Genomic DNA, 18883 nt, shown 5'->3' with positions numbered 1-18883 from the left:
AAAATAACTAAAGCAAAAAAAAAAGTCTCATGGGCTTTCTTGCCCAAGCTGGCTTTGAAACTCAGTCCTGAGCAGTTAGTATTACAGGCAATACCCAGCTTTATTACATTTTTATTATCTTTAAACAGTTGTACAAATGGGTTACCATTCCACGTGTCAGTTTTTGAGAACAATGTATCTTGATCAATGTCAGCCCTTGCATCATTCTCCCTTACCCTTCCCAACCTCTTCTTTCCTCTGAGTTTTCCTAGTTTGATAGGATGCGCACTGATCGCCATGAAGTTCATTGTATACTCACTTTTCGGCAGCCCCTTTCTACTTCCACCTCTCCTGGATCTCTGGTCTGTGATTTCATCTTGCAGATGTAATTCAGCGGCTTCTCACAGGCCCTGTCTGCCCAGAGTCCATCCTGTAGAGAAAAATCAATGATCACAAAAAATAACGAATCAACTAAAACTTCATTTCCATCTGGAAAGTTTAAATAAGAGATGCCTACCTATGATCTGGAATGTAGAATGGATGCTGCCTGCTCTCAAACAAGGCTTGATTGAGTTTAATAACTATAAGAAGGATTTCTAATGCTGATACCTAAAGATTGGCATGACATGTTTCTAAATGGTTCAGGTACCTGACCTCATTTGATTCCCCCATTCCCACAATGCCATATGATGAGTAAATGATTCTTCTGGTGTTTAAGTTTGGTGCTTTTATTTTCAGTGCTGGGGACCAAGTCCAGAACCTCATATATGCTAGGCAAGCATACTGCCACTGAGCTACAGCCACAGTCCAATGCTGGACTCTTACCGTGATGACTCAGAGAAGGCAACACAAGGAAAAAAATGGTATCTATATAAGGGAAAGGTAAATTCACGCTTTACGTGGAAGCATAATGTGACCCAGGGATTTCCTCCCAATATGTCTTGCATCTATGATTTCCCAGTCACTGATCATAGAGACTCTAAAAGGAACTCCTGAGCATGTACATAGACTCTTAAATGATGACACTATGGAGGTGTGTAGGCAGCTGCCTCATATTCTCAGTCACTGTGAGCTTTACGTTAACAAAGCATATATAAGCTATTGAGAAATATATGCTCTCTGAGGGCAAGTTCTAGGCTACAGAAACCATGATGTGTCCATGGCCAGCTGAGTCTGCAGTGACTTGGGGCACTCAGTGGAAAAGAGAAAGAGAGCTTTGATTATGAGTATGTATGTGGTGTGTGTGTGTGTGTGTGTGTGTGTGTGTGTGTGTGTGTGTGTGTGTTGAGCGCACGTGCGTGCGTGTGTACATAATCTCCAAGGAACAGACAGAAGAAACCAAGTAGCATACCCTGGTAAGAAGGAGGTAGAGGTAGCAGAAGGATGAGTGGAACATGAATGTTTAGGATCCAGATACACTTACTATCTTGGGAACGGAAGACAAAATTTGCATTTGTATATGTGATTGTGCATTGTCACTGAGAGAGAAGTAAATTTAGTAATAAAAAATATAGTTAGATGATAGATAGATAGATAGATAGATAGATAGATAGATAGATAGATAGATAGATGATAAATAAATTCAGGTAATAGAAAACAATAGATTATATAGATAGGTTATATATTAATATATAATCAATTATATCGTAGAGGAACCAAGACGTGTCATTTATCAGTCAATTTTATCCTTAAACCAAAAGTTTCTGTCTTTTCCCTGTGTGATCTTCTTGAAAATTAGACTCTGCTAGACAACTGAGAAAAAGTTACGAAACTGACCCCAGACCTTGATTCCACTCTGATGCATACCAGCTTGCCTAGAGTAGAAAGCACGTAAGCATCACATGCATGGAACAGAAGAGGGAGCAGGGGACACACTTGTGACCTTCATGTGACCTTCAGCACGGCTGCCTCGCCTCACCTTGCCTTTCATCACCACGCAGTCCTCTTGCCTGTTGTTCTCATGGCTTGGTTCTCCACGAAGCCACTTGGTAAACGTCACGGGGGTCCCATCGCTCCACTCAAAGAACATTTGCATCCGGATGTCATTCAAACCAATCCACAACTCATCATTCACCTCTACATAGAAAGGGAAAGTCACAAAGTAAAATTTCAAACAGTGTCTTTCCAAAGGTCAACAGAGCACCGAGAGAGGAAGGCATTGTGCTCTGTCAACACAACTATTTTGATATTGTAAGGGCCATAAAAGATAATCCTCTTGAGTGTTAATATTGTCTACAGGCTATAAAATCATATGTCCATGACATTTATGATGTTAGTTTTACATGTGTAATGTTTTCTTTACATTGTAAATGAAATGGAATTTTTTGGTTGCACAGTTGAAGTTAAATCTCCTGGCAGCTGGGAAAAGGAAACTCAGGTCAAAGTCATACTATTCCCGGTCTCAGGGATGTGCTTTTTTGTTACAAATACTTCGCCATGCCAAATGCAATCATATTGTTGGAAATATTGTGTCTTGTATGTGTGCAGACACATACAGATTTACCCCCACCCACCCTACATATATAATCTACATGACTTCCATTAAATATCAAGAGTATGTCCAAAGAACAAATTTAAAACCACTTTGACTTTACTGTTGTTTATCAAGAACAGTTCAGGTGTTTTGATTAAAGTTCAATCACTACAATAGAGGTAAAAAGAATCTAAACACTGAAAAATAAAATCAGTAAGTAGGCTGCTGGCTGGCATTTGTCAGTTATTTACTAGTCTACAAATATAAGTGAATTTATAATCATTTTCATTAAGATGTCAGAAAATGCCAGCAAAACTCAAGAAACAAATAAGGCTAAACTCAAAATGACACATAAACCTGGGAAATATGATCATTTTGCTTTGGAATTTAATGAAGAACCCTATTGAATTTTGTCATTTAAATTTTTCATAATATTGGGGTTTTTTTCTTTAAAAGACATAAATATCTCAATAAATAACGGGACAAAGTTACAGTAGTTAAAGATCTAAGATTTCATGGCTGCAAAAATAAACATTTCCAAATAAAATCAAATTATTTATATATAGTATATATTATATACATGGAGAATGATGAAAGCAGTGTCATTAATCAAGATGCAGTGTACATATAAACTGATTTGTTGAATGGTAGCTTCTTTGCACAATTAAAATATATTATGTATGTATAGACACATGTGTAGAGATAGATATACATATATACATGTGTATACACACATACTTATTTCAATATGTATATGTTACATAGTTGGGTTTTCATCAGGAATGCTTCATAGATAATCTTTTAATGCTAAAATAAAAAGACTTCTGAGGATTGTAAAGATGATGATGTTTGGTAAAACTGAGAAAGATATCAGACCCCATAGGAATTCCACTAAATGGCCAACTTTCTTCCTCCTCAAAGTTGCACTCAGCTGTGCTTCTGCTTTGCAGAAGTCCTAGCCTGGCCGCACAGCAGATGCAGCAGGTGTTTCCAGGGTCACAAAAGCATGAGTGCATATCTAGGTTGGTTCCCTTTCCTTTCCTTCCACTTGGCAGCTCATGATCTCTGAGCAACAAATAAAGGCTGCAAGCAACCTCTTGTACCTCACAAGCATTTGGGTTAGAGACCAATGTAAAATGAAGCTCCTAAGTTCCACAATTACAATAAAATATGAAGGGTTCCTGATACTTTTTTTCTCACTAACCTATTCTTTTATAGATTTATCATTCCTAAACCTCTTTTATTCTTTCGTTTCTTTTTTTTTTCTGGTCCTAGGGCTTGAACTTGGAGTCTGAGCACTGTCCCTAAGCTACTTTTGCTCAAGGCTAGCACTGTACCACTTGAGCCATAGATCTACTTCCTGCTTTTTAGTAGTTAATTGGAGATAAGAGTCTCATGGATTTTCCTGCTTGGGATGCCTTTGAACCTTATTTTCAGAACTCAGCCTCCTGAGTAGAAAATTACAGGTGTGAGCCACCAGTGCCCAGCAACTAAGCACAATCTTTACTCCTACAAAAGCATAAAATATGTTAGTATCAAGTTGTTAGGCTTATTTTTAAGTCAGTTAAGGAAGTTGTGTTAGTTGATAGAATCACAGCTTATGTTAGCTGCTCCAATTTATCCACTTGCAATATGTTTCCAAGATGAACATAAAAGCTATCATCTGAATTAGCTAACAAAAGGGGGTTTGATGTGGAAGTAATACTCTTAATTTTATAACTTTTCTGTATCTCTATCAAGATTATTATATTTATCAGATAAATACTGTATTACAATACTTATAACATTACAAATACTGTCAGGTAAATGTTACTTTTAATGACTCTTTTTTCCAAATGGAAGGGTTTCTAATTTCAAGCTCAATTTAACCACTTTATTCATCAAGCTTCCCAAAGTAGTTATAACAATAAAAATACTTGTTTTTCCTATAACTATTCCATTTTGTAGAAAGTAGAGTCACCCCTTCGCATCTTCGATCAATCCGCCCCCTATTGATTCACTGCAAGCTTACTTGCTTTTATGCCACAATAAGCTTAAGTAACTAGTCTTCAGATGTAAATTTAAGCAATACTCCTTCAGATATATCTGTTGTGGTTACATTATCTTTATTTAGCTTGAATTTCCCAGGCTATGTACATAGAAGAACTAAGACAATGCTTCTAGGCTGCTTTCTCCAGCTGTACCAAATTAGTCACGCAGAGACAGATTCTCTGAGTAATAGTGTTTGAGCATTTGGGTAATCTTTTGTCAGAGACCACTTTTAATCATATCTATTTATTAATTGCTTTATCTTTCCCACACCCTATCAGCTTGAGTCAGGAAACTAGCTTTTTCTTCCCTCCCACCATCCATTTCTGGGTTTGCCAGGTGGAAATGAAGAGCAGATGCAGCTACTCAATGGACTCATAGGTGGGGGATGCAAATGATAATCATAAGAACAGCAAGTACTGCACAATACTTACATGACAGGCTCTTACACTATGTTGCTTCTCAGCCTGTTCTTCAAGACAAGCAATACCCGCTCATTTCATTTATAGTTTATTTCTGGTTAGTGATTTTTCTCTGTATTTTTGAACATACAATCCCAAATTGAGACATAATGTTCTTTAGAAGGCTTAGTACCACATCTAACCACTCTAAAACTAGTGTCCCATTCTTTCCATTCTTGAACACCTTTTCTGCCTTAGCTGTATTGATCATCACAAGAAAATCCAATATAGGTGGTTCATCTAAAGACCTTCCTTGTGAGATATAATACTGGTACTTAAAACACACACACACATACACACACACACACACACACACACACACACATCCATGTGAGTAATTCCAAGAAAACTAAATGTCGACAAGTTCAACACAGACATTTCAACACAGATTTCACATGAAAAAAGAATATTGAAATTTGACCCATAAATCTGCTCTCTATTCAAAAGGAAAAAAATGGTGTCATCTTTCAGTGATGACTATGCTTTCAATTATTATACAAATTTCCTTCTGTAGCCCTGATGAACATATGTCGAAATTAAATTCACATTGGTCATGATAGACTTCCATTTCTTAAAGTTCGTAGTAAGATTCTGTTTTCGAGAGGCTGTCAAGAGAAAAGACTGGAGTCGCAAGCTTGTCAGCAGCGCAAAAGTTCTCACCATATCCTAGCTGGGAGAGGATAAAGTCGAACTCTTCAATGGTGTGGATGCTGGCTAGGTCGCCTCCTTCCTTCCGGCAGGCCCGCAAGGCATCTCTTTGGATCTTCTTCTCCTCTCGGTGAATCTTGTAACAGTAGCCTGAATAGGGCCACCATTGACTGGGACAACTGGTAGGCACATCGCTTTCTAGAAAAGAATAAAGAGTTTGGAAAGCCTTTAAAAGAGAGAACATTTGTTTAAAATCCTAATAATATTTCCCACATACATAAATGTCATTTTCTGCACAGAAATAAAAACCGTTCGTAACTGTGGGAACATGAAGATAATTTTTTCTTTCTTTTTTGGCATACATAATCACAAAGGATGGACTAGACATTTTCTATTTCGCTTGTGTTTAGACTAATACAGGCAAAAGCTGAACGGGAGCTCTTATAACTGCAAGATTGCAGGGAGATATGATAGACTAATTTTATCTGAATTTTGTGATCAGCAAATCTTTATTGCCATAACAGTAATCCTATCTATCATGCATTATTCATTCACTCCTAGAAAGTGTCACATGTTGTTGAGTCTCAGAGAGTAAAACTTGAATTTCCCATCCACTGTGTAGTTTTAAGCACACAGGACTGATAGAGCCACCCAAGTGAAACAAACTAATTAATATCAATAGCTATTTAAAATTTCCAGCCTCACTCTGTTTGGAACTAGAAAAGAATGGAGAAAAGGTGCTTGTATGTGATTAGGTGCCACACAATTATTATTGAAGTAAATCAATCCCTAAGCTTCTCATCATTGCTATGAATAATCGTGGTCAAATTCTCTAATTTTGATTGCATGTTGCACAGGTTCATTCTATTAGTTAGTGATGGTAAGAGATGTTTTATGATGATGAGCACAACACACAACATTGGTCCCCAAATGCCCTTGAAACTGGTGTTAGTTAGGTAATGAGTGCTTGTCAGGAAAAAAAAAATGAAACCATAACTGATATATTATATATGCATTTTACTATTTTACAGTTACTATTCTAAATATCCATCTACCTAACTACCTTGCTTAGACAGGGACATGCTTACCAGATCAAGGTCAATTTATATATTGAAGCTTAATAGTAAATGTTTTGAGTGTGCTGTTTTAGTAAATGTGCAATACAGAGTACCTTTCCTTGTATTCTTCTAATGAATTGCTCCTGTTTTTCCCTTAGAAGTAAAGCTTGAGCCAGGCACTGGTGGGTCATACCTGTAATCCTAGCTAAGCAGAAGACTGAGATCTGAGGATTGTGGTTCAAAACCAGTCCAAGCAGAAAAGTCCAAGAAACTCTTATCTCCAATTAACCAGCAAAAGCTAGAAATGGAGGTGTGGTTCAATAGGAGAGCACCAGCTTTGAGTAGAAAAGCTAAACAAGAACATAAAGCCCTGATTTCAAGGAAATCAGGGGAAAAAAAAACCCTGAAAAACAAAGCAGAGATTGCAGCATCGTTGCTTAAACCCAGGATTCAGGATACCGTCTGTAAAAAGTTAAGAATATATCCACATGCTATGTTATTAGAATACAAAAATTCATATTTGAAAAATCTCCTTTCTGCTTGGAAAAAATTATATTAAGTGAAGTAAGGCAGGCCCAAAGAAACATAGGTCCCATGGTTTCCCTTATTTGTAATATCTAGTATATGTCTGAGTCAAGCAGAAAAGGTCAGATAAGGTGATGTTAGAGAAATGAACCCTAAGATATGTATTCAAATGTTTTTTTCTTTCATGCGATTGTTTCTAACACATTTATAAGATTATTTCTTTGTTGCTTTGTATGTCCCTCCCCCACGGTATAACCCCTGCTTTCACTGTATTTGATGTCGGTATAATTTGTGGAGGGGAAGGGGAAAAACAAATCATTTAAATAGGGATATAGGTGGGCCCATTGCAACAATGAGATGTACAAGTCATTATGTCGAAAACAAACTTTACAACTTTGGTGGGGGGGGAGAATTGGGTGGGGGGCTGGGAGAGGATGGGAAGGGATGGGAAGGGGAAACAAAGGAGGAGGCTACAATGCTTGATAAGAAATGTACTCATTATCTTGCCCATGTAATTGTAACCCCTCTGTACAGTATTTTCACAATAAAAAAAAAAAAGAAAAATCCCCTTTCCTTCAATGTAAACTTAGATTCTGTGTCATTTCAGTGGTTACCAGAAAAAAGAAAATAAATAAATAAAACAAAAAGCATTGGCATATCTCTGAGGCCCTCTGGTGGGATGATCTAATTTTACTGTCCCACAAACTGAAAATAATGCAGCCACTTACAAGATAAGGTCTTAAAACACGCAAGCAACCAATATGAATGGAAGGAAGGTGCCCTTTGGATTTCCAGCCCTATCAATCATATTTCAAGCTGAATAAATCTGCTTTTCAAAGCCAAGGAGGAAAGAAGTGAGGCATGCTGCACTGTCACATTTTCAAGCAGAAAAAAAATAAATAAATAAAGGAATAAACCTGTCAGACATTAATGACTTCTCCAAATATGGCTGATGGTGAAATTTGCTTTTCATTTTGAAGAATTCATTCTGTGTGTGTGTGTGTGTGTGTGTGTGTGTGTGTGTGTGTGTGTGTGTGTGTGCATGTGCACGTGCACACACGCACTTAAACTGGGTCTAAAACTCAGGGCCTGTGCACTGTCATTCAGTTTTTGTGCTCAAAGCTAGCCTGTACCACTTGAAGCCACAACTGTACTTTTAGCTGTTGGGTGATTAGTTGGAGATAAGAGTCTTTCAGATTTGTCTGCCCAGGCTGGTTCTGAACCATGAGCCTCAAATCTCAGTTTCCTGAGTAACTAAGATTAAGGTGTGAGCCACCAATATCTGGCTTAAGAATTCATTCTTGACGTAAGAATTTAATTCTATAAAAGTCTAATAAAGTGCATCATGGACTATTTTTTTCCTAAACCTACTTTACATAGCACATTCCTACTCAAAATTTATATAGATTACATAACCTATGTAGGAATTATATATATATATATATATATATATATATATATATACATATATTTGTACATTCTGGATGTGTTATTCCATTGTGCTGAAGGGTTCAGTGTCAGATATGACACTGAAGAGTAATAGAATCCAAACCAATCGCTAATAATAGCAGCATCCCTTTTAGATATTATTTCCTGGCTTGGATTCCACTTTTGTCATAGGTGCAAATGGTGTATATTCCATCAACATTATTTCCTCTTCTACAGTATTTGAAAAATAAGACCTGGGGCTGGGAAGGTAGCTCAGTGGTAGAGCGCTTGCCTTGCATGCCTGAGGCCCTGGGTTCGATTCCTCAGCACCACATAAGCAAAAAGAAAAAAGCCGGAAGTGGCGCTGTGGCTCAAGTGGTAGAGCGCTAGCCTTGAGCTGAAGAGCTGAGGGACAGCACCCAGGCCTAGAGTTCAGGCCCCACAACCGGACCCAAAAAAGAAAGAAAGAATGAAAAATAAGACCTACCTTATAGGGCTGGAAAGAGAAGATAATTATTTGCACAATGTCCAACTACTGCTCTATATTTCGAAGGAAAAATTAACAACCAATAAAAGTTACAACTAACAGAAATTTTTTAGGATTATCTTTACATCCCCCCACGAACTATTAATAAAACCTCTGGAGTTATCCAATTATAATTAAGTTGTAATTTTATGTAAAGAGGTCAAATAGGTCACTTACCTGAGGGAATAATAAAAGAATTCAAAGTATTGTTTCCTTTCTTACAAATATAGCCTAATTTCTGAACACATTCAAGGCTTTCCCATTTAGCGTTTTTTTCAGGATTCAGTGACACACAGCTTTTTCCGGGTTCGGATGATGGACTTCCTTTGAGAGCACAGAAAAGTTAAGGTGGAACTACAGTAAGCATTTTACACAGACAGCACCCCTCAGCCCTCTTTGCCATCCATTCATCCATCCTTGGGCTGTAATGGGTCCCCATTCTGCCTTTTGCTACACATTCACAAATCAACACTGACTGATTGCAGAGCAAAAGACATGATGGGGACCTATTGGCTTCCTTATTGGTGGATCGTTCCAATTCCAAAAACGATGATTACACAAGTAGACTTCTTTGAAATAATCCCCACACCCCAGCATCAGCGCATAAAGCTAGACCTTAAAATATAAATAGTTGCCACGTTGGATTATACTTTGTATTACAGAGAGTTACCTAGTTATTCTAAACTAGCCACAGTCCTGTCAATAAACAACAACAACAGCAAAAAAAAAAAAAAAAAAAAAACAACACCCAAAGTCATTAAGTTCACACCCATAATCCTAACTACTCAGGAGGCTGAGATCTGAGCATCATGTTTCAAGCCAGCCTGGATAGAAAAGTCTGTGAGGCTCTTATTTCCAGCTAACCACTGAAAAGCGGGAAATGTAGCTGTGGCTCAAATGGTAGAGCAGTATCATTGAGCAAAACACTTAGGGACAGTGCCAAAAATCTGAGTGGAAACCCCAGCTTGTTCAAGCTAATTTTGAGGGCTAGGATACAGGCAAACTTCCCCTAATTGGAGGGAAGAGATGGAAAAATGAATGATTGGGAAGCTAAGAACCAGTGACTTATGCCTATAATCCAAGCTACTTGAGAGGCTGCGAGTGGGAGAACCACTGTCAGAAGCCAGCTTGAGCAGAAAAGTTCACAAGATTCCATATCCAATTAACCAGAAAGAAGCCAGGATGGAGGCATGACTCAAGTGGTACAGGACCAGGGAAGCCTGAGTCCAAACCCTGTTACAAGAAAGGATAGAGGAGAAAGGAAAGAAAGAGAAAGAGAGAAAATAAAAGAGGGAGAGAGGGAGGGAGGGAAAGAGGGAGGAGGGAAGGAAGGAAGGAAGGAAGCCAGCCAGCAAGCCAGCAAGCAAGCAAGCAGGGAAATAACTGGATTTTCAGTACTAAGATACTGAATATCCTGAAGTCCACCCGTTGAAGAATATTTGTAGAAACTAACCCCTCTTCTATTTCTTACCAGTGGTTAATATTGTTAGTGCAATGGATACACCCTACATTTTTCATGCTTGTTTCTTACCCTGATACATGATTTAAAACCATCTCCAAAGAGTAGTTCATGTCACAATTGAAATGAGCATGAATAAACTACATTCTTTAATGAATCAATGTAAGTACTAGAACCTTTCAAGGTACAACAATAGCTATTTAAGGCTATTGGTTATTAATGCATTAATAAGAAAATCATGTTATACATTTATTGATGAATATAACACCACAACCTTAAAGTATCAATTAGTGGTCTTTACTAATTGAACAGTCATTATGTATTGGATTCCTTATCTGCAATGCAAACACATTCTTTTAATTTAATACATGCATTCCTTAATTATATACAAGTTCAATTGAAAGGCTTGGTTGCACAATTGATGCAAAAACAATTTATAATATTTAACAAAATTTCTAATTTTAATTTCAAGAAATATTGCACCTGTTGCCCAGACATTTATTTTAATAAGGAAAATATTTTCCTTTCCCATAATATTCCACTGTCATAGCCACACCTCCACCAAAATTAACCCTAAATTCTCAGTGAACTCTTAGAAGGAAAATGGTTGAACATTAAATCTTCATATCTGGAATAATTTTTTAATTACACAGTTTATCTTATGTGTTTCACCATGAAAGAGAAACTCTCATCCACTACTAAGTGATTAGTGTTGTCTAATGATTTGATTGAGATCAACTGATAACCTTGAATTTGAGGTTTAATATCCTAATTTGAGTAAGGGAACAGACAAATTAGATCTTCACTCAAAAATATTTGAGGGTACAAATGATGAAGAGATGGTGCAGATCAAGATGCATTGTATACATAAACTGCTTTGATAAGTGGCAAAAATTCAATACATATTCTAAAAATTAAGAAAAGTGAGGGAAGGAGGGGGTAACCAAGGCTGGGTAAGAATGTTGAAAGAGGTGACATTGATCAAGAGGAACTGTATTCATAAACTGCTTTTTTGAATGGCAACTCCACTGTACAACTTAAAAATAATAAAAATAGTTAATATAAAAGAAATTTACCTATGTAAACAAAAGGAAAAAATAAGCATGTTATATTCCTTTACAATAATATTTACTTCTCTTAGTTCCGAAAAAATAAAGCTGATATTCATTTCAAGATTCCAGTAACAGAATATGTTGTCCAGTAATAGAGTATAGGCGTAGCCTGTACTCTAACATTGTATATTACATATCCTGAACACATATGTTGTACATGAGTTCTTTCATGTGGAATGTTAAAAATTTCAAAGGTTTACAGCAAACTGGGTGCCAGTGGCTATTACCGTAATGATGACTGTTCAAGACACCAGTTTTGGGGGGACCACTGTTTGAAGCCAGATAGGCAGAAAAGTCTGATATTCTATCTTCTATCTTCAAAATTTGGGCTAGAGGCATGGTTTAAGTGGAAAAATGCAAGCCAAGCACTCAAGCTAAGTAAGGGTGAGACTCTGAAGTCAAACCCTAGTACTACTAACAAATCAAAACAAAGTTAGGACAAAAGATTCCAAGGTCAGTCATACAAAAATTGAAAGTACCTTGTGAGACTTTGCCAATAGTTTATTTAAGTAGTTATACCAAGAGCCTTCATATCCAGAAATCGGATTATACAATGCATCTTGATCAATGTCATCCCATCCATTGTCCTCTCCCATCTTTCTCTATCCCATCCCTACGCTGAAGTTACATAGCTCAATTTTCTATTAAATACAATATCTTAACCAAGCAAACATGGGGTGAAATTTTAAACAAAGACTTGAATTGACTTGTAGGACAATCCTAGCAGAAGGATCCTTATCCCAGAATGCTAATCCCAACACCAATGATTTTAGAATATTCCAATCTGACAGATTTCAAAATAGTAAGAAATAGATGATGCTCAATGACACCTCCAAATTCTTCTCTCTGAGATCTACAATAAGATGATAGAGGTCTATGTGGTGTCCAGATGAATTAAATTTGGGTTAATTAAACAGCCAGGCTGAGCCTTACCTGGTAACCAGTTGAGGTATCGGAATGGACTGCCCCCACTCCACTGCCAACCGGTGTTGAAATTCAGACTATTAAGCCCAATCCAGAGTCCTGAGGTCAGGGAACTGGTTAATCCTATGCAAAAAAGAGACAAGAACAAACACAAAATGGGCATTCAGAAAGGACAGTGGGATTAAATTCAGATTTAAGGTAATTGAGAGAAGTCATCATCATCATCACCTAACACCTTTGAATCTCTTAACTGTGTAAAGCAAGTAGAACTAGAACCACCACCAATAGGTCTAGAAATAAGCCAAGAGCATAGGCAAGCTGGAAAGATTCATATTCAGATTTCCCTCAGATCTAACTCAAACTCCTATGAATGTGCTTCTAAATGCAGACATATCTCCTCCTTCTTTTCAGATTAACAGCCACACTTCTTCATCACAGAAAAAATTCAATAAACATCTCAAATGATCATGTTCAGAAGTCATTACTGCCACCTCATATTTCACAACTTATTTTAAAAATTCTATATTTTTAGTATTTTCATTTTTCTTCATCAATGGTGATTAAATTCAAAACACATAAACATTTAATTTAATTTAATTTAATTTGTCAGCTGTGGGGCTTGAACTCAGGGACTGGGCACTGTCTTTGAGCTCTTTCAGCTCAAGGTTAGCATTCTACCAGTTTGAGCCACAGCTCCACTTCTGATTTTGAGTAGTTTATTGGAGATAAGAGTCTCACGGGGGTGCAGACCTCTCTACTAGGCCTCTTTCCTTCCTTCCTTCCTTCCTTCCTTCCTTCCTTCCTTCCTTCCTTCCTTCCTTCCTTCCTCCCTCTCTCCTCTCTCTTCTCTCCCTCTTTCTCCTTCCCCCTCCCCTCCCCCTCCCCCTCCCCTTCCCTCTCCCCCCTCCCTCTTCTGGAACAGGTCCTGGGGCTTGAACTTGGGCCCTGGGCGCTGTCCCTGAGCTGAAAATATAATAAATACACACACACACAAAAAAAGAGTCTCATGGGGATTTTTGATTTCTTTTCTTTTCTTTTTAAATAAGTGTTTTTTATTGTGAAAATACTGTACAGAGGAGGGGTTACAGTTACATGAGCGAGGTAATGAGTACATTTCTTATCAAGCATTGTTGTCTCCTTTGTTTTTCCCCTACCATCCCTTCCCTCCCATCTCTACAACTACACTTCCCCCACTCCCCACCCCACCTAAATTGTAAAGTTCATTTTTCGACATAGCATCTTGTACATCTCATTGTTGCAATGGGTCAACCTGTATCCCTCTTTAAATATTTTGTTTTTTCCCTTCCCCTCCACAAATTATACCAACATCAAATATAGTGAAAACAGGGGTTATACCGTGGGGGAGGGACATACAAAGCAACAAAAAAAAATAACATGGTACCTATAAATACGTTAGAAGCAATAGCAAGAAATAAAAAACCATTTGAGTCCTTATCTTGGGGTACATTTCGCTTAACATCATCTTATCTGACCTTTTCTGCTTGTTTCAGACATATATTAGTTATTGCAAATAAGGGAAACCATGGGACCTATGTTTCTTTGGGCCTGGCTTACTTCACTTAATAGAATTTTTTCCAAATCTTTCCATTTCCTAACAAATGGGGCAATGTCATTCTTTCTGATGGAGGTATAGAATTCCATTGTGTATATATACCACATTTTCTTGATCCATTCATCTACTGAGGGGCATCTGGGTAGGTTCCATATCTTAGCTATGGTAAATAATGCTGCAATAAAAATGTGCTGGTAGCTTTAGTATGGTATTGTTTGTGATCATTCAGGTAAATGCCCAAAAGTGGGATTTCTGGGTCATAGGGGAGCTCTATGTGGAGTCTTTTGAAGAACCTCCATACTACTTTCCACAGTGGTTGAGTAAGTTTACACTCCCATAACAATGCAGTAGGGTTCCCTTCTGGCCACATCCCCTCCAGCAATATCTAAAATATACTTGGAACTCAAAAAATTAAATCCCCCAACAACAAATCTTCAAAGAAACAACTGTCCAATAAATAAGTGGGCTAAAGACTTAAAGAGAAACTTTTCTGAAAAGGAAATAAGAATGGCCAATAGACACATGAAGAAATGCTCAACCTCTAGCCATAAAAGTAATGTAAATCGAAACAACATTGAGATACCACCTCACTCCAGTTAGAATGGCTAGAATCAAGAATTCAAATCACGGGGACTTTTCTGACTCAGCTAGCTTCCAATTGAGATCCTCAGCTCTCATCCTCCAGAGTAGCTAGGATTACAGGTATGAGCCACTGGTGCCTGGCTCATGAACACTTCAGGTACATAATAAACCATAATTACAATGGCTTAAACTCTGTAGAGATTTGAAACTGAAGTTGAAAAGTAAAAAGCAACATAGACCGCTGGTGTGAAGAACTAACTTCTTATTTTCTGGATCCTCAAAAGTCTTTTAATTGATGAAAGATTAATTAATAATAAAATACCAAACCATTGTATTCATACAGGTTAGTAAACCATAATGGGTCATTTATGTTCCTGTTATTTGTAGGATACATTCCTAGTTAATCTTTCAGGTGTAACAGGTATCAATTAAGCACTCAATCCTGTTAAGCTATGCATTTTAAATGATGTTCATTTCATAGATAAAACACCTGAAAGATTGAATGAGGTTTGAACACAAATACACATGCTGCCAACACATTCCATTCCTTTGTTCTGGTATAATCAGTTACTCTGATGTATCTCAAAACCATTAAAATTGTTTTTAAGTATTTTGACTTACACACACACACACACACACACACACACACACATTCATGTTGCAAAGTGGTGTGGATGGAGAGAGCACAGACTCACTGCCAAAAATGGCACAGAAAGTACAGAAGCTTGGTCTCTAATTTTTTTCTCTAATGTGCATTTGCAATTTTATAAAGGTGCAGACCAAACATTTTAGTGTGGTTATATGTAACAACAAACCCACATGCTAATTTTTTTGAACTTTTATCTCTTCTGCCTGCATTGTCTGCAATGATCATATGCCTACTTTTGAATTCAGCCATGACAGCATGTGCATCCATGTCCAATACTACACTGTTTTGTGTGTTCATTTGTTTGTTTTTGGCTGGTCTTGGGCATTGAACTTTAGGTCAGGGCTCTGTAACTGGGCTTCTTTTGTTCAAAACTAGCGCTCTACGACCTGGCCCACAGTGCCATTTCCATACACTGGTATTTTCATCTTCATTTCTACATAGAGAAATTATTCTACATGAAGATCATTTCATTTCTACATAGCATCAAAGGAAACTAGTGAAAGCAAATCAAAGTAAGAAGCCAAATTTCACTTCCCCTCTCTTCTTTCAGTTCTGTAAAAGCAGCCCTACTCACATGTAGATACAGATTTGATTCAGGAATTGAGGATTTGTAGTGTCCCGATGTTTTGCAGGGTGGAAAGACAAATCAAGAGGAGGTGGGGGGAGGACAGGTGGGCTTTGCCCTGCAGAGGGCAGTAACCTAGATGTCCAGAGTGAACAGCATTTGTCATAGCAAGGAGAGGCTTGTGGGGAGGGGGGGTGGTGGAGAGCTCTCCTTGGGGCCTTAGGTACTAGCACATGACTGCTCATTGTGTAAGTGGGACATGGACAGGGTAAAATGGGGGACAGGGCTAGATTCCCTTCAGCGCTTGTATGATCTGGAAGCATTAGGCAAGCTTTCTAATTCTCTTTGCTGATCAGCCTGTGAGTGCATCTACCATGTGAAGATTTCAGGATTCAGCTACAGGGTTGATGCTAGCTTTAGAAATAAAGTCAGGATACACTGACTTTACACTGCAGGGTACACTGCATCTGTTCAACTCAATAAATAATGGTGAATTGAGTCTCAGGGTCATCAAGCTGACTTACACATTCAGAAATAATCCTATTTACTGCTCAAAACCGTCATATGAAATTAATCTTATCATAAAAGTAGAAACCATTTGTGTGGTGATTTTTAAAAATTTATTAACAACATATTTCTCCCAAATAGAGCAGACATCCAACACACACCTTTATTTTCTAGATTCTTCCTCAATATATCATGAAATATCATGAATAGCTTTCTTCCAGAAAAAAAATCCTTTCATAGTTTACACTTCCTGTCAGATTTTTTCCCTCATCATATGATATAGTTCATGACTTGCAGGAAGGCCGGAAGTAACTCCAAACTCTTGTCTAAAAAAGCAAAAATCATTCTTTTCTCGATTCCATTAAAATTTGCTGACAAAAATTTTGCAGGCTTGGATACCCAAATGAACATCTGAAGCGAAGTGGACCCTGAACTTCGTAAGCCGTGTGTGGTTCCCTGGCCCACATGCCAATCATAATGTTGATCAACAAAAGTTTGCTCTACCAAGGAGGTAGAAAAGAGGTGGATCCTTGGGGTCTGATCTGGGCATCTCCACTCTAAATTCTCCAATTATAAAAAAAAAAGCAAGCTCACTTTTTTGAGGGGGTGGGGGCAGAACTGGGATTTGAACTCAGAACTTTCTTCATTCTTAACCACTAGGCACTACCTCTAACCCTCTCTTGCTTTTGGCCCACCTTGGGCCAAGATCTATCAATAAGACTTAAAAAACTTATAGATTCTGGGAGTTGAAGGGACCCTGGGCACAATGGATGCAAGGCTGTTTAGCAGTGCTTGACTTGTTTCACCAGATGGTGACAGGATTTCATCTTATCACCTTGAACTCATGCATGATCTCTGGATTCAGATGAGATCTAAATTGTGAATCCTTGACCTGCATGGTGCCAAGCCATTGCCTATGCCTCAAAACAACATCCCTCACTGACAGTGGCATCCTTTACTGGGAGCCCAGACTCATCCCTCAACTCCTTCAGGCTCTGAAGAGCACAATAACCAAAAGAAGGAAGTTGGCTCATCACATCACTTCCTGAATGGGGCCAGGTGGCTTTACCTGTCCTCTCCACTACAGGACCAATTGTATCAGCATGTATGTAATCACATGTGGCACTTGTCAGTTACCTTCTGTAAATCAAGCCATCCTGATTTTACTCACGACTTCACTTTCTCCCTCTGTCATTTACCTGTCAGGTATGTTTGCTCGTGAATCTCGGTGACACTCAAAAGCTCAGCGTCCTGTTGCTGGCAGCTCTTCCGTGCCTGGTGCCAGGTTAAAGCAGACTTGGAGTTTATCTGGTAGAAAATGCCTGTCAGTGGATCTTTACTCCATAATCTTTCACTGCCCTCAACTGCAAAAGAAGTCAAAAGGAATTTGTCTGCATCAGACATTGGCAATGCATCCAGGAAACAACATTGGTTAAACCATTCAACCAGCATTATTGCCTGCCATGGTATCTTTTTCTTTTCATCTCCTCCCCCACCATCTTTTTTTATTCTTAAAGCCAGATGTATTTTCTTCCCTGCTGAAGTGAAGACTAGAAGTTCAAAGGTTCAGCCACATCCAATCTCTTCCATGTGTCTCAAGAAAGAAGGAAAGAGGCATTAAATCCCTATTTTCCTTCTGGGACATTTGAGATCTGATGGGTTAGAAAGGAAAGATGAAAATAGAGAGCCCAGATGCCAGTGGCTCACGCCTATAAAATCCTAGCTACTCAGGAGGCTGATTGCTGAGGATGACAGTTCAAAGCAGCCAGGGCAGAAAATCCATGATTCTACTGTCTTCAACTAACCAGCAATAAGCCAGCCGTGGAGCTCTAACACAAGTGGTAGTGAGCCAGTCTGAGTATTGGCACCCAAAAAATAAAAATAGAGAGTAGGGCCAGTTAGCTCAACTTTCTAAATCAAGCAAGACAATAAATATTGAAAGAAGACAGAACATAAATAAATCAGTCTTTTCTCTGCAAGTGGATATGTTGTCTGTATACTTTCATTTGGTCTTTAAAAACAAAAGAATTACAAGGGAAGATCCCATAGATAGAGGGGCTATACCCGAGCTTAAAGAGCCACATTTTCTCTTCATTAGGTGCATGCAATCTCACTGAAGAAGGTCTTAGTAATAGTAGATATTGATGGCTAGATATTCTTTTCTCAGAGTAAAAAAAAAAAATTTCAGCTTATCTTTGTCTTTGCTGTTTATGATTCTTTATATACTCTATAAATTTGGTATATGCCTTGAAAAGCCAACAATGTAAATATTACATTATTAACTTACATGTAAGTATTACTTATTGCCAGTATTAGGGTGCCAGACTGAGCCCCTGCACACTATGCACAGTCATGATCCTTAACTCTGAACCTAACTGGGTCTGGT

General features: G+C 38.1%; 1 protein-coding gene across 1 annotated transcript in view; it reads right to left on the bottom strand.

Moving 5' to 3' along the window:
• The window catches only part of Mrc1 (mannose receptor C-type 1), an 81657-nt gene that overhangs the window by 46151 nt on the left and 16623 nt on the right, over positions 1 to 18883 (bottom strand). Inside the window, exons 4-9 of the mRNA XM_069990447.1 lie at positions 17697 to 17861; positions 12631 to 12744; positions 9304 to 9450; positions 5602 to 5787; positions 1898 to 2055; positions 299 to 409 (exon numbers count right to left, since the gene is read on the bottom strand). Of these exons, the coding sequence (XP_069846548.1) occupies positions 299 to 409; positions 1898 to 2055; positions 5602 to 5787; positions 9304 to 9450; positions 12631 to 12744; positions 17697 to 17861 (881 nt within the window). The remainder of the gene's footprint in view (positions 1 to 298; positions 410 to 1897; positions 2056 to 5601; positions 5788 to 9303; positions 9451 to 12630; positions 12745 to 17696; positions 17862 to 18883) is intronic.

This window comes from Dipodomys merriami, unplaced genomic scaffold, assembly GCF_024711535.1.
Source record: "Dipodomys merriami isolate MVZ:Mamm:240054 unplaced genomic scaffold, mDipMer1.0.p SCAF_4, whole genome shotgun sequence".
Classification (NCBI taxonomy): Eukaryota; Metazoa; Chordata; class Mammalia; order Rodentia; family Heteromyidae; genus Dipodomys; species Dipodomys merriami.
The sequence above is the reverse complement of the archived record's forward strand: the minus strand, read 5'-3'. Positions and strand labels throughout refer to the sequence as shown.